The sequence below is a fragment of the Xiphias gladius genome, chromosome 2 (genome assembly GCF_016859285.1).
Source record: "Xiphias gladius isolate SHS-SW01 ecotype Sanya breed wild chromosome 2, ASM1685928v1, whole genome shotgun sequence".
Classification (NCBI taxonomy): Eukaryota; Metazoa; Chordata; class Actinopteri; order Istiophoriformes; family Xiphiidae; genus Xiphias; species Xiphias gladius.
Window position 1 is genome coordinate 348,042 of NC_053401.1, and position 15,650 is coordinate 363,691.

The window sequence follows — 15,650 nt, forward strand, 5'->3', positions numbered from 1 at the left end:
GGGAAACCTTTGTCAACAAAGAAAAACAATCAGATGAAATGCCAGCATTGAACGATGAAATATCAGTCATTTAAACTTTTTTGAATATAACTGCATCGATACTGAACTGATTTTCAGTCATCCACAAATGTTCAGGTGACAATACTTTGGCGCTCCGATGGCAGACAAAGCAAACATTTAAATGCAGATCATTTGAACGTGATCTGCTGTGCTCTTTTCTCCCGACAATTTTTTAATCCACTCGTGGCACAGAAACGTCCACAAGGTGAATCCAGAAAAAATCCTCATCAAATCGGTAAAATCCAACAGTGAATGAACAAAATCTCCCCACAGCGGAAGGAAGCGTTTTCATAGTTTGGTAGGAAAAGGAACATTGTCATTGTATCAAAATGGATCCAGAGTTCATCCTTAGACGTTTCAGTTCACCACTAGTGAGATGGTACGCTGTGACTCGGGTTCGAGCATTTGGGGCAGATACCGATGATTCTGAGAAATAATATCCAACACTTATCCAACATTAAACGGTTTCATACCAAAAGTCAGAAATCTTCAGTGTTTTCCCATTTGTCAGTTTACAGTAAAACCCTCCACTCAAACCCAAACTACTGAATATTCTCTCTCAATGACTAGTTGTCATTGTGAAACAAGTCTTAACAATGAAATAAAATCAGCGAATCATGTAATGTTTAACGTAACGCAGATAAAAAAAACTGATAAAAAGTTAAAATATAAAAAGGTAAAAATACAATATTTTGGGACTTTGGGGGCTCCAAAGGAAAGCAAAATGAGGACTGCAACATAAAACATTCACCAAAACATTTACAGATTTTGGTGTTGCCTTCTAAAACATGGAGAAGAGATATTATCTTCCTAATTCTGACGGTAAAAGAAATAGTTCAGCATTTTGGGAAATACTCTTAATCCCTTTACTTCTGAGAGTGAGATTTTTGTGCTAGCCTAGCGTAGCGTGCTTCCAAGACTGGAAGCCGGGGGACACAGCTAGCGTGGCTTTGTGTAAACACACCTGCTAACACCTACAAAGCAGAATAAACAGAATCTGTAAAAACAACAGTTTGTGATTCATATATAAATATATCTATATGTATATCTATAGATATACATATACATATAGATATACATATACAAGCGTATACACACACACACACACACACACACATATATATATATATACACTTTTCCTGATGCTAGCTCTGTACATAACACACAGACATGAGATTACGTCAATCTGAACATTTCAGTCTGAGAAAAAAAAGCGAATAAATTAATTTCCCTTCATGTTTAATTCCCTTAGCTGTCAGAATCAGTAAGATAACATTTCTACAGTTTATTGCAGCTCAGCTTTAGTGAAAACAGCTTCATTAGTGTGATACGTCAAACTACTGTTTCATTATTTTAATCATTACGTGCAAAAGAAAGTAAATGACGACTGTTTTGTAGGCGTCTACTTGCGGTCATAATGACAAACTGCTGGTAGGTCTTGTCTGTCAAAGCTGAGGACATCAGATAACATATAAATTGATCCTGTTGAAACCGTGAGTCTGACCATAAGCCGCTGACCTAATGATACGTAGCTAACGTTAGCTAATGTTATAAATTCACAGACTGACGGTAAAAGTTTTTGCTCTGCCCTGAACGTCCGAAGATCCTGTTATCAAGATATTTATGTGATATTCTTAAAAGTATCACTGAGGGATTCTGACTTTTATTTACCATGCTAGTATTAGTTGTCGATCAATATGATCAATACGCGACTGCTATCTAGCGACAACGTACGGTGCTGGGGAATTACGTGTACGCCCAGACTCGTCACTCTTTTGGTCTTTGTGAACAGCAAAAACGCACAGTCCTCGCTAACTATTAAAATGCTAGCCTAGACAGAAGTTTGGCTAACTCACAAAATAAATGTTGGTGCAGCTGATGAAATGTAGAAATTAAGAAGCTGCTAGCAGCACCTCCTGCCCTTCGTATTCTCTTACACACAGTGACGTCACGTTACGTGTTGGAGGTGCAAAGAAACCCGACAGGCGGTGCTTTTTTTTGGCGCGTGATCGTCCCCACAGATTGTCTGGAGATGTTCTGTTGAATGATCCTACCTGATACCCACCCCTGGTTAGTAGCCTGCATCAAATCATCGAAATCTTGAGATATTTATAATCGTTAGGTCGTGCTATGAGCGGCTGATACATTGATTACTCACAATGGCTTTGTTTGGAATTTGAGAATATTAATATTTGCGTGAGTGTTCTACATAGTAACGTGTTAGATACTTACAACTGCTTCAGAGCGTACTTGAATTCCATTTATTGCAAACTGTTCCGAAACGACTGATTAAGTACCACCTCATTCAGTAGATGTCTACTTGTGAGAACAATCATTAATCATCAATTATTAATCATCATTAATTAATTAATCCAATTAATTAGCAATGATTAATGGCTGAATGGCTTTTACTATCCATTGTCTTCAATTTTGTTGCAAGGAGGCCGGAAAATAGAGCGACCATCGATCGATCTTGCAATCTCAACGCCGATATCCTCTTTGTTTGCACCTCCAACAAAATGGCCCCCGCCCCCAAATGCCCATACGTGTGTGAAAGAAAGAGGGCTGTAGTGACGGGCCATTTTACGATACAAGGGGGTCGTTCATTAGTAGTCATTATAATAGCTTTATATTTTTAAATTGTGGCTGCAGCTGTTAGTACAGTGCAGAAACCAGTTCTGTCCCTGAAACCAGTTTTGTCAACTTGTGAATTGATAAAAGACAGGTGTCCAAGTATCTGCCCGACACAGTGATTTAACCCTGGTACGAAAACAACAACAACAACAGCATTAGGCAACATGTGCGTTAAATAAACCAGCAAGCGAGAGAGCTAGATAAGATAAGATAAATGCCAGCTCCAGTGCAAAGACAAAAAGATTTTTCTTATCACAAACTGACATCAAAGTTTTTCAAGATGGCGTTTCTTTTGTGTTCATGTTTCTGTACAGCAGAGAGGAAGGTGGTCAGCTCCGACAGAAAGATCAGGTAAAAATCGAATATATACACAGTCAGGACTAGACCCGGACCGTTCGTATCGCCGCGGTTCGGTCGTACACACATTCGATCAGATCTGCATGCAGAGGAGCGACCCGACAAATGAAAACACACCCGGCCCATGCAGTCAAACACACACAGATACTGAACATGCTGAAAGTCCTCCTCATCTTATCGTTCCACCTCAAGCTGCAAATACAAAACCTCCTCCTCTAACTCAGCGAATTAAAACAAGAAGCTCATCGTTTCGGGAAGAACATTTGTTAACCATCTTACGCAGCCCTGATCCAGAAGTCACACTACATCAGGGTCCTGGAAAGCCACGTTTAAGACCTCAACACTCCTTACAACCACTCTGTGATTTGGTCACAACTTCGAGAATTAAAATCAACAGCTCAAATAAAAAGAATAGATGAAGAAATATAAATGTGAACAAAAAATAAGAAATTATGAATAAAGTGTATCGATGATTATCAAAAATAATAAATAAATAGAATAAATATAGAATCGAAAATAAATAGTAATCAAAAAAAAGGAACTAAACATCTAAACAAAATAACACAATTAGAATAAAATAAAGTAATATAGCAGTAAAAAAAATAGTCCAAGTCCCATTCGATATTATATTCATTAAGTTAGCTTCAGTTCAGTCATATGTTCTGTAAAACTTCTTTCAAAGGCAAATTTCTTTTGATGGCTTCAAAATAATAAAACAATAAATGTATATTATTATATAATTGTAGTTATGTAATTAGAATTGTATCATACACTCAGTTGTCAGTTTATTAGGAACACCTCGCTAGAGCTGGTCAGCCTGATCCGACAGGCCTGTGATAACTCCTCCGCCAAGTCCTGATGTTCAGTTGGTGTTGAAACTGTTTCAGAGACTTGTTGATTCACCTGTGTGATCGCCGAGGAGGATGTGGTCTGTTTGAACTGTGCGTGTCTGTTGTTTAGCGTACCTTCGCTGATTTGAATGGGGTGGACAAAATAATAGGAACGCATGTCAACATAACACAATACAGTTAAACAGCCTCCAGAATGATCATACAGTTGAATCAACACCTCTTTAACACACTTTCTGAACGCCTTAGGTGTACTTCGTAAACTTACAACTGAGTGTATGTGACCTCAATGTCCTCAGTGCTAGCTTGGCCTTTACACAACATTATGGAAGTAGAGGAAATTTTGAATTCAAATGTCGTTTTCACCCCCTGCAAAAAGTTTATCATTCAGGCAGAGCAAACATCTGTGAGATTATGAAAATCCTTCTGAAGATGCAACCTTCTGCTGGACAACAGGCAAATTTTAACATCCTTATTTTTCCTCTAAGGTTTAGGGAACAGGATCACGTGAAAACGTGAAAATCTTCACATTAATCTTGAAGTATCGTATGGAGTGTTGAGGCCACAAATAAAAGTCTGATAAAGCCTGAGCCTGGACATTTCAGTCACTCGGCAGCTCATAAAATGAGTTATTGGATACATTTCCAAAATACAAACTCACCAGTAGGCAGTTTTAAAGTGGAGAAAAATCCAATGTCAGCCAGGTTCACGTCACAAAAATATGATGTAATTTAAATGAAACTACCATATAAATCACTAGTAGCTCTGAAACATAGCCTCAGCATTTTCAACACTTTATTTTCATCCACATGGTGAGTTCCTGTTTTTAACATATTTTTCACTGAGTGACAACTGAGTGACCGAAATACCCGTGAGAAGCTTTCCACGAGAAGACTGTCCACACTGTCCTGAATCAGGGTTAACATACCAAGAGCAAGATGAGAAGACGGGAAAACTTCTAGGCTGGCTGAGCGGAAGCTTATCTTACAAGGAGAAAAGTTTCTCCCACCAATTTCAAAGCCATCTTACTTTAAATATTGTGTCTTGTTTATATCACACAATTGGAAGTAGAAAATGAGACATTGTGGTTTTGGGAACATTTAGCTCTGGAAGCCCGTTAGCCCAACTCCTTCAACAGATAAAAGAATCATAGGACACCATGGAGAGAGAAAATTGTAATTTTGTCTTTGACAAGAACATGGTTTAGCAGAGGTCATTTGGAGGCACACTAACTACTGGATGATTCTTTGATGCCAAGTCGTTCCTGCGTCCCAGGTATCAAACTGTTAGCCGTGGGGCTACGTCCGTACTAAATGTTCACGGGTTCTCACTTGTTGGACGTAATCAGTTCTATGGCTGCGAGATGGCAGACTCTGCCCCCCAGGGCTTCTTCATGATCTGCAGGGACATCAATCACAGAACACTGTACACTTTACTTTTTGCACATTTGCATTTGTACATTTTTCTATTCACTTACTGTGTATTTATTATCATAACTGTTTTATAGTAGTTGTTTTCACTTTTATGCTCTTTACTTCCTTCTTTCCTAACTGATTGGGATCAATAAAGTTTTTTTTCATTCTGATTCTGAGATACGACATGTAAATCAAAGAGCTTTGGAGCTGCTGAAAGATTGAATTTTTTTCACTTTCGCTGGAGCTTGGCTAGCAGTTTCCCCCTGCATCCAGTCTCTGTGCTATGCTAGGCGAAAAAGATATCGAAAATTGACTCTGGTAAGATCGTTAACAGTGTAGTTCCTAAAATGTCAGACGTCTCCTTTACGCTGCATTCAAAATAAACAAATCTACGTTAGCATCAGCTTTCTTTGTGTTTTACAACATAAAATTTGAAGACATACAGGATTGGAAAAATAGCAACGACAACGGTTTAAATTTATCTCAGAAAGAGATTAGTTATCAGCCGAAGCGCTATCATTTTCTCTTCTTCGATGTTTCACTGCTGGAGTAAAAATCCTTCCTAAAAGAAAACGCAGAAAATGTTACAATCCAAGGCGGGGTTGGCTGCATTTTGCTGCGTTCAGATCGATGTTTTCCTCCACGAGAGGCGGAGCCGAAAATCATTTGAGCTAACCCGTCACTTCCAGCGTAGACACATGGTGCAGCTACCCAACCCTGCCGTCTGAGTCTGTTGTGGTGCCGGGGCTGTCGACCCTCGACCCTGAACCCCCGTCGTCCTCCTGCCGGGTTAGGCTGTGTTTCCGTGTTGGAGGGGGGCGATATTATCTAGAGTGCTGACACCCGGACGATGTTGGCCTGGGAGTAGTCGGTGGAGCTGGTTGATTCGTCGCCTTCGGGCGTGGTGCCAGGTGGCGTGGGCATGCTGATGATGGCAGCGGTGATGTACGGCTGGTTGCAGTTCAGTGGAACCGTCTCCTCAAATTTGGCATTCAGACTGGATCGACTGGAACGACTACAGAGAGAGAGGAAAGAGTAACGTTTCGATTCATTGGTAAAACACGTTCACGAGTCTTTGTGATTTTTTAAAGAAACTCTTGAGCATTGTGCAATTGCAGCCAAATTTACACGCAGCGGTCCTGCAGAAACTGGTGGCAGTACAGCAGTATGATACTTTTAAAGGAAATGTGCTATTTATCAGGCAGAAAAATCAGTGTGGCAGATGTCTGTCTCACGCACTGCTCCTTTTGCTGGTGGATATTGAGACTCTAGACTTTGCACTGGGGCCATGTCCATGTTTTCAGCCTCCGGCCAGTGAGTCACCAGGTCCAGGCTCACTGGTTAGCAGCTATATGGACAGCTACTTTTCATTTGGAATCGTATTTACACACAGCCGTCGGATCAATGACTGTTAAAACGTTGAGTCTGTCAAGAGTTAAGATGAAGAGTTTCAGTAGTGAGTAAGTCAGACAGAGCGAGGAGGAGGATATAAAAAGGGAGGAGTTGGTTTCCCAGCTGTCCTTGTTTAGGAGAAAGTTCCCAGAGCTCACAGACCTCCCACAGCTGGACATATTCTGGATTCCTTCTCTCTTACTGTACATGGGAATACACTGTCACATGATCTCTGGTGCCATGTGTTTATAAACAGTGTGTCTGAGTTTGTGGCTCAAACCGTTAATGTTTATAACTTCATTCAATATATTTATAAGTTAAGTTATGTCAGACCGTCTCCTGCTCAATTCTTCTATAAAAGGAAAAGTATTTTTTTCCAACCTCATACTTTACAAATCACATTCAGATGCAACTACTAAGCTTTAGCAAAGAAGGTTTTGGAAGAAAAAAGAAGGTCATTATATTTGAATTTACATCATAGCCTGAGAATTTCCTGCCTTCTCATTGGCTGTCAGCTGTCCGTTATAGTCAATCCTACTTCAGCTCAACAGTTTAACCATCACTCTGAATGAAGGCTCGGGCTTTATTGAACTGCAGGTAACCATAGTAACAGGACTGATTCTTCATACTGCCTTACCACTAAATTACTCAAGAACCGATGCAAAGTCCTCAAGGATCCCTCATACGTTCTCACCGATGTTTAATACCTCCTTTAGGACTTCTACAGCCTCTTTAAGGACTTAATATATCAATGACTTGAATATAAATAAAACCTTAACAAGGAGTTTCAAAACCTTCTCAACAACCTCTTGTGCTTTGTTAAGCACTTCTGCAACTTGCAGTTCCTCAAGTTCCTCTAAAACCTCATCAAGGACCCTTTTAGAACATCATCAAGCCCCCTGAGAACTTTCCCAACCTCCCCAAGGACCATTATAACTTCTTCAGGACCTCTTGAACCTTCACAAGGAACACAAGGAACCTCAAGACTTGTGGTACCTCGTCGATGAATCCTGGGACGAACTCCAAAACCTCCCCAAAGGAATGCAGTCTCCTCAAGGTCAACTAAAACCTTCTTATTGACCTTTCCAACCTCCTTAATGACTCCTAGAACCTCCTGAGACCTCTACAACCTTCACAGGAAACTCTGAATCCTCCCCAAATATCTTTTAAATCTTTTCAAGGGCCCCTCCAAACTCTTTAAAGACCTTCAAAATGTCCTCAATAACCTCTGCAACCTCCTTAATGACCCCGGAAATCTCTTCAAGGATGTCTGCTAACCTCTCTGAGGACCTCTACAACCTTCATATGGAGCTCCCCAATAAATAACTGGATAAAATATCACCTTAATTAAAAGAAATGCATGGGTACAAAAATACAGAGTTTTCCTTTAACATCTTCCTCCTCACACTGTACGGATGTTAATGTTTCCCTCTTCGTTGACACTTTTACAGTGTAATACCTGAGGGTCTTCTGTTTCCTACCTGTTGATGAGTGGTCTCTCTCTGATCTGAATGGTGCTCAGCTCCTGGACACTGCCTTGCAGACCCACAGACATGTTGGAGTTTGGGACGGTGAAAGTCTTCCTCTTCCTGCGGGCGCAGCAGGAGGTGAGGCCGTGAGGTGAGGAGGAGGAGATGGATGAAGAACGAGAAACCTGCTTCACCAGAGTCACCTCCCTGCAGCTCCCCTCATACGTCTTCTCGTCTACGAACTCGTGGTTCTGAGAAACACGGGTGGGGTGTTAATCAAATTAATATCAGTAAACCTTTATCACATCAAAGCTACTAGATCTTAGAATTTGGGACTCTGGCGACTCCCAGTGGCAGCACCAAAAGAGACACTGTCACAGTGGCCAACAGCAGTAAACACCATTGGAAACCTGGGATCAAATCTCAGCAGAAATAGAAAAGAAAGAAAGAATAATGCACACAAGTAAACACAAATAATCAAAATAAGGGAAAATAAAAAGCAAGTGGAAAAACAAACATTGGGTGAGTGACTGAAACTTTGGTTTCATGCCAACAACTGGAAGGATAACTAATCAAACATGACAAAACGAAACCAAGAGGAGAGAAAACAAAACCTAAACCTAAACACAAAAAGAAAGGAAACAACAGAAAGGATAACTAATCAAACAACTCACTTATTGTACAGTTTAGAAATGACAGTATGTGTCTGTGTGTGTGTGTGTGTGTGTGTGTGTGTGTGTGTGTGTGTGTGTGTGTGTGTGTGTCTGTGCATGTCTGTGTGTGTGTCTGTGTGTGTCTGTGCATCTGTGTGTGTGTGTGTGTGTGTGTGTGCGTGTGTGTGTGTGTGTGTCTGTGTCTGTGTGTGTGTGTGTGTGTGTGTGTGTGTCTGTGTGTGTGTTTCTGTGTGTGTCTGTGCGTGTGTGTGTGTGTGTCTGTGTGTATATGTGTGTGTGAGAACTCACTGTGGTTTTCTCCAGACAGTGCAGGAGGTGATGATGCTGCACATCAAAGTTGGGGTTGGTATTACACACCAGCGCCTGTCCTGCTTCCTTGGACGCCTTCAGGGCACAAACAGAAATCAAATGACCACACAGTGATCCCACCATCACACTCGCCTGCACTCTGCACAGAACCACAGTACAAAGACAGGCCACTCCATTGCCACACGCCTGGTCAGGGCTAACGTTCTCACCCCTTTCTGGTAACAGTCTGCTGTAAGAACGTTTACAGATGTCCAGTTTTCTGCCCAAAATCCCCTCCTGTGTCAGAGTTAGTTAGAAAATGACTAGTTTCTCACTGGTTCAAACACCGACAGCAGCCGAGCAGCAGCTTTATCACTTCTTTCCTAAATGTGTTTGAATTTCTGCTTGTTTGGTTTTTTTTTGGACTAATTTGATCCAAGAGAGCCACCGTACTCATGTTGCTCAGGGGTTCAGAGTGAATGTGACGCAAGTGGACGGACAGAGGGACTGAGGACTCTGAATCAAGGGGTAAGGAGTTCAAGTACTGCCAAAGTGATGCATGTCACACCTGAGGTCCCTAAAGAAAGTCAGTCATGGACTTTACTCCCCCGGGACCTGAAGGAAATCCTGACCTTTACTTCTGGGGACACTCGAGGGAGAAATGCACCTCACTCCTGGGGACCCACAAGGAGGTCACAAACCTTAGTCCTAGTCATTATTCTCCCTCCTGAAGACCCTTTTGGAGGAAGCTGTGAGCCTCAATCCTGAAGACCATCTTAAGGATCATGAACCTTACTTCCAGCAAACCTAAAATAAGTCATGGACCGCTTGGGACACTACAGAAAGTGATGCATCTCTAACTTGAGGAACCTAAAAGAAGTGAGACACCTTAATCCATGGACCTTTAAGTAAGTCACAAACCTAACTCCCGAGGACCATCCAAAGGACCATAAAGGAGAAACCTCAAAATTTCCTGTTGTGTCTTCCAAACACTTTCTGCAGGTACTTCTGCTTCCAGAGCTGCGGAGTCTGTATCTATGACTGCAACCACCCCATTATTAGTCTCATTAATTATTATTATTAGTCCTCTTGCTCTCTCTTTCCCTTTCCCTTTCTCCAATTCCCTCCCCAGACATGGGCCAGGTTCTGCTCAAGGTTTCTACCTGTTAATGGGAGTTTTTCCTTGCCACCAAGTTCTTGCTCATGGGGGAATGTTGGGTCTCTGTAAATATAACTATAAAGAAGTCCGGTCTAGACCTGCTCTCCATGAAACATGAGATAACCTCTGTTACCTCTGCGTCACATTGAATCTGCTCCCCCGCATGCCACCTGGCTGGCTGATTGACATGCAGCTCAGCCCAATCTCAGTCCTCCATATGGTGATGAAATTCAGGACGCGTAGTGATGATGTTATTAATAGTAAATTGGCAGCCGAGCCACACTGGAGGACCAATCAAAATGCACGAGTCCTACCAAAACACAGAAGAAGAAGAGACAGAGCGGAGAGGAGGAAAGGAGCTGAGAGGTGATGGGGATAGTGTTTGTAGACAAATCTGTTTCCTGTTGGTGAGTTGCAGACCCTCAGACTGCATCTGAGGACCAGGTAGTGCACAAATGGATTAGCGGGATGGATTAAGGATGAATTAGTTCTGGTCTCCATGTGCAAACACAAGAAAGAAAGAAACAGGGATGAGGGTGAGTCGGTGATGCGGTTGAAAAGAGACAGAAGGTTCAGCAGGAACAGTTTCCTGTTGGACAGTACCAGTTTTAAAGCCACGTATCTCAATCACCTTGAAAAACTAACACAGTGAGCCTACCTAAGGCCCTTTGCCCATGATCAGTGTGAATGGTGGGTTGCAGAATTCAGTGCAGAGGCAAAGTGTAGTCCACATTCACATCAGCAACGTGCAGCAGCATCAAATCATCCAACCTAAATGACAAATTCGTTGTTCTGACTTCTTTCCAAAGCGACCCATCCAAGTGTTTTACTGATCTAACTCCTCCATGGTTAAGGTTTGATTAGGTTTAGAAAACTAAAACTATTTGGTTTACGATTAGGGAAAGATTGTGGTGAATAAAATAACTTTGTCAAGTTAGGGAATTGTCATCATAATGTGCAAAAGAAGAAGTGTTTGATTAAGGGTCAGGAAAAATGGCGGTCACGGATAAAAGAAGCCTGTGATGGTTAGTGGGGAATGAGAAGCAAACCTCAGGTGTTAAAGAACCCTCCCAACCTCCTTCATAAGAGGTTTGTCACACTCCTTCCTCCTTTGCTCCTGACAGAAGTCATAATTCACACAGCCACTAGAGGTTGGTTGCCTGTTAAACCTATTTATAAGTCATTTCAGGAATTTCTACGGAGCACAGGTTTAATAACCTTGAACGCCAGACTTTGGTTGATGCATGTCTGTTTGGTTTTCAAGCACCTCTGGATTATTACGCACCATGTCATATTTTCAGAAAAATCCAAGTTCTACAAGTACAATACACAAAGAATAATATTTTTAAAAAAGCGAAAATCTCACTTGCTGCATAGAAAACGTGAGGTGACTGGCAGCTCGATTAGCTCTCAGATTCTGGTGCAGGTTTGGACGAATTCAGCACCTGGTGGCATATTTCAAATCACACCTGTGGCTGGAGGCTTTGCCTCACAAACGGCTGCTGAGGCTTCTGGTGCCGTAGCACTGGGAGCCTTTTGCCACAATAAAGTGGGGGCAATACCTGGACGCTTCAACGAGTGTCAGATATTTGTGACAAATCATTTTGAGTGCATATAAAATAAACTGTATATATAAAATAATGTCAGGTGGGTGCAGCGTTACTGTTGAACCAGAGAGATAAACAGAGAGACAGCGAGAAAGAAACATGAAAGCATGATGAGAGAGAAATATCCCTGAATGAAGATAGAGAAAAAGCAGCACCAGGAGGTAAACAGCCAGTTCCCTTCCGGTTCACATCAGGCATCCGAGCATGCAGCAGCCTGCGGCATGTCAGGTCACGGCTCAACATGGAAAAAGAAAACATGAAAGAAAAGAGGAAATCAAAGGATCACAAACACCAGCACCGGCCGACGACAACTGCATTTCTGCGGTCACATCCTCATCCGCGTCAATCAGCAGCCGGCTGCGTTTGTACCGCAAATAAGCGTTAGCCCCTCCGCTCTCCACCGCGCAAATCCTAGCAAGCCTGGTTTTCTGTTTGTGAACACATACATATGTCCATTTAGCCCTGTCCAGTTGTGTGCCTGTGAGTGTGTGTTGTGAAAAGCTGAGCCAAGCAGCAGAGCAATTATAAAGCAAAACTGCAATACGATGACAAACAAAATGTACGTTGGAGAACAGAGGTTCTCAAAAGCCTGAGGAAGGTTCTGAATCCCAACATCTGGTCAATTTCATACAGAAAGCTGAGGAGTTTCTGGTGTAATTAGGTTTTTTAATTTGATAAAGATTCATTGACTCATGGTCTTTAAAGACTTTGACTTTTCACATAATAGAATTCGTCTACTTGTGAAGACTGGACTGAAAACGGCTGAATTCGGATTCGGGTTGAAGTAACGGATAAATTCATGGGGTTTACAGAGCTCCCGAAGGTCTGAAAAGTTCATCAGGATAACAGCAATCGCAGAAATATCTTGCGCACACAGGACACTAGCTAAGTACTACTACTAAATTGCGAATAAATGAATAACTTGCATTAATAAAGTAATTTGTGCAAGAAAGATGATGAATTGTGCAGATGAGAAAATGACTTGTACCAACAAGATAAAAAAACAAAAAACATTTCCCTCTCATCATCTCTTCTTCCTTGTGCGAGCGGTGCACCTTTGTACTTCTCAAACTATGTTGGTCCAGAGCTTTGGTGCTCAGACAGCAGCAGAAACCCTCCCACTCTGACAGAGAAAGGATTCAGCTGCTTCTCTGTAACTTTCCGACACCATGTTTCTGTCCATCTCCCTGCGGGATAAACAAAAGTCTCCAGCACAACCAGAAAACTCATTTGTTGATGTTGGGAGGAAATAAAGCCCTGGACACAGTTTCCTCCTTTCTCCCTCTTCCTCTCTTTTCTCCTGTGGATTATGTGGAAGCTAAGAATCTAAATTAAGAGAAAGGGGCAAAGCACCAATGCAGTTGTGATCAGACACGAGCTGCTGCTGCCTGGTTTCTCTTTCGGGTTTTGTAAAAAAGTTTGTTCCGCCCGATGAGATCCGCTGCAGTAAACACACTGAACCTTTCATAGAAACACACAGGTTTATCACTGTTTCTCTGCACCTACAGTCTGAGGGTGACGGGGTGTACTATACGTTCACACCTGGTTTATTTCAGCCTGTCGGGTCGACGCAGAGTCTGTAAACACAAGAAATGGCCTACTTCCCGTCATGCTTAGTTTGATCTTTTAGTTTAGGGGTCATCCTCCATCGACACAAGCACAAACTGTTGTAAGCAGACCATAAGCACGGACATTCAAAGAGACGCCCTCTGAGTTTCCTGGCTCACTGCTGATGTTTGGCGACTAAACCGTGAACTTAGTGGATTTAAAAAACGACAGCGGTGAGTTTAGGGGACGTTTTGGGGTTTAAACAGAGTGTGCGCATTCAGGGTCGTCACCTTCTGCGCTCGTCTCTTCTCCGCTCTCTGGCTCTGGTGGTAGATCCGGCTGAAGTTGGAGACGATGACGGGAACCGGCAGGGCGATGACCAACACGCCGCTCAGAGAGCAGATGGAGCCGAAGATCTTCCCCATGATGGTCTTGGGGACCATGTCGCCATATCTGAGACCAGAGAGAGGAGAGTAGAGTCAGGGGTTAAAAACCGAAAACCTCAAATCCGATCTAACTTTGAGAACATACCGTACACGCAGCGTCGTGAAGAACAGTATGAGTCACACAACACGTCTGTGAGATACCACACTTCATCAGCCAGGTGTTCTCAGGGTGAATCTTAGTTTGTTTCCAGTTGCTTTATAAACAGTCCATCACTTTACAAAAGAAATGTAAATGACCAGACATACTAATCCTACCAAGCAACATTAACATCTTTTTTTTTTCTCTCAAACCTTAAATGGGTGAGAAAAGCTTGATGACAGAGAAATTCAAGATTGCACCTCAGTTCCTAAAAAGGTTGAATCTCCATTTTTGTACCAAATAATAAATTATATACACTTTCAACCAGATTCTCTAAAATACTTTAATCTCTTCCATCTCTCAACATTTATGGATATACTGAACTCAAAATCTACCGAAATCTTTTCATCGGTTGAAGGTAAATATTGTAATCACTGAAAACTGTTTTTGTGAAGATGACTGTAATTACAGGGCTTTTATATAAAGAAAATCTCAGATAGCACCTGGATGGATCATAAGCATTTTTTTTTATTTGGGGGGGGGCGGGGGTCACACTTTAAGACGAGATCTTCATGTGTATTCTCTATTTCAATTTGTAAGACTTAAAATGAGCCAAACAGCAGCTGTGAGTGGAGGTTTTATGGAAAGAGACCAAAAGTGTAATCTGATTTATACAAAATCCATTTCCCTTCTAAATCTAAACTGAGTTTTTCAGATGAGCTGTGCATCCAGATATTCATTCATGAGTAATGACTTTTCAGTTTGTTGCTGCTGACAGATGCTGAACGTGTAAACTAAATGCACAATTTACTTTTTCAGACCATCAGCAGAAAATGGAGTTGACGCAGCGTTTCTGGTGTCTTGTTTTCTGAACGACGCTGCAGTTTAGTCGGCGGCCCCACGGGGGAGCCAGAGATCTGCAGAGCTTCCTCTGCTGCTGCTGCTGCTGCTGCTGCTGCTGATGCTGATGCTGATGCTGATGCTGATGCTGAGCTCTTCACCCTGATCGTTATGACGTCTTCATCACTTCTTCTGTTCTCACCATGAGACGTTAGGAAACGTCCGCAGGGAAATGAGTCCAGAATCGGGTCCAGAATGACATTAAAGTAAAAATAAATTCTCCACATTAACAGCATCTCTAGAGACTGCGCCTCCTCTCTGGCCTCCTTTTCAAACCTCCTCCCCCTCCTCTTTAAAAACACGCCTCATTCATCTGCAAGCAGGAGCTGATCACAGCTGATCCAGCAACAGTTTGACTAAATGGGAATAAATATAGGCCAAAAAAAACCCCCCAAAAAAAGCAGGGCTCAAGCTGTAGATCACAGTTAACTCACTGAATCCATAACATTCCCCAAAGGATTATGGGAGCTGTGGCTGCAAAACTTAGAGTATAATTATCCCCAAAGTAGAGGTAAGACAAAGAAGAGAATAGCAGACTGAAGCGTTTAGCTTAGCTGCAGATTCAGATGCAGATTCAGTCAGTCTGACACCTGAAGGACAAACTCCACCCAGCCTGACCAGGAGGCTAAAACAAGCGCTTCCTCTGTGTGGTGTGTATTTTTTCTCTGTGTGTGTGTTTGGATGCGTTAAAGGCTCAGTCCGTTTCAAACAAGCCAATTCGTACGTACATGACCGACCACGTGTCGGGTGCTTTCTTCCAAAACCTGGATCAAC

General features: G+C 42.1%; 1 protein-coding gene across 3 annotated transcripts in view; it reads right to left on the minus strand.

Moving 5' to 3' along the window:
* Positions 1-4,920: 4,920 nt before the first annotated feature.
* The window catches only part of LOC120801193 (potassium voltage-gated channel subfamily D member 2-like), a 73,201-nt gene continuing 62,471 nt past the window's right edge, over positions 4,921-15,650 (minus strand). For 2 of the 3 annotated variants that reach the window (XM_040147835.1, XM_040147826.1), the window contains 4 exons: positions 13,742-13,904; positions 9,138-9,233; positions 8,188-8,426; positions 4,921-6,329 (listed from right to left, as the gene is read on the minus strand). In XM_040147835.1, the coding sequence (XP_040003769.1) occupies positions 6,143-6,329; positions 8,188-8,426; positions 9,138-9,233; positions 13,742-13,904 (685 nt within the window). In that variant the 3' untranslated portion in view covers positions 4,921-6,142. The remainder of the gene's footprint in view (positions 6,330-8,187; positions 8,427-9,137; positions 9,234-13,741; positions 13,905-15,650) is intronic. The other variant, XR_005709062.1, reaches the window with a different exon arrangement.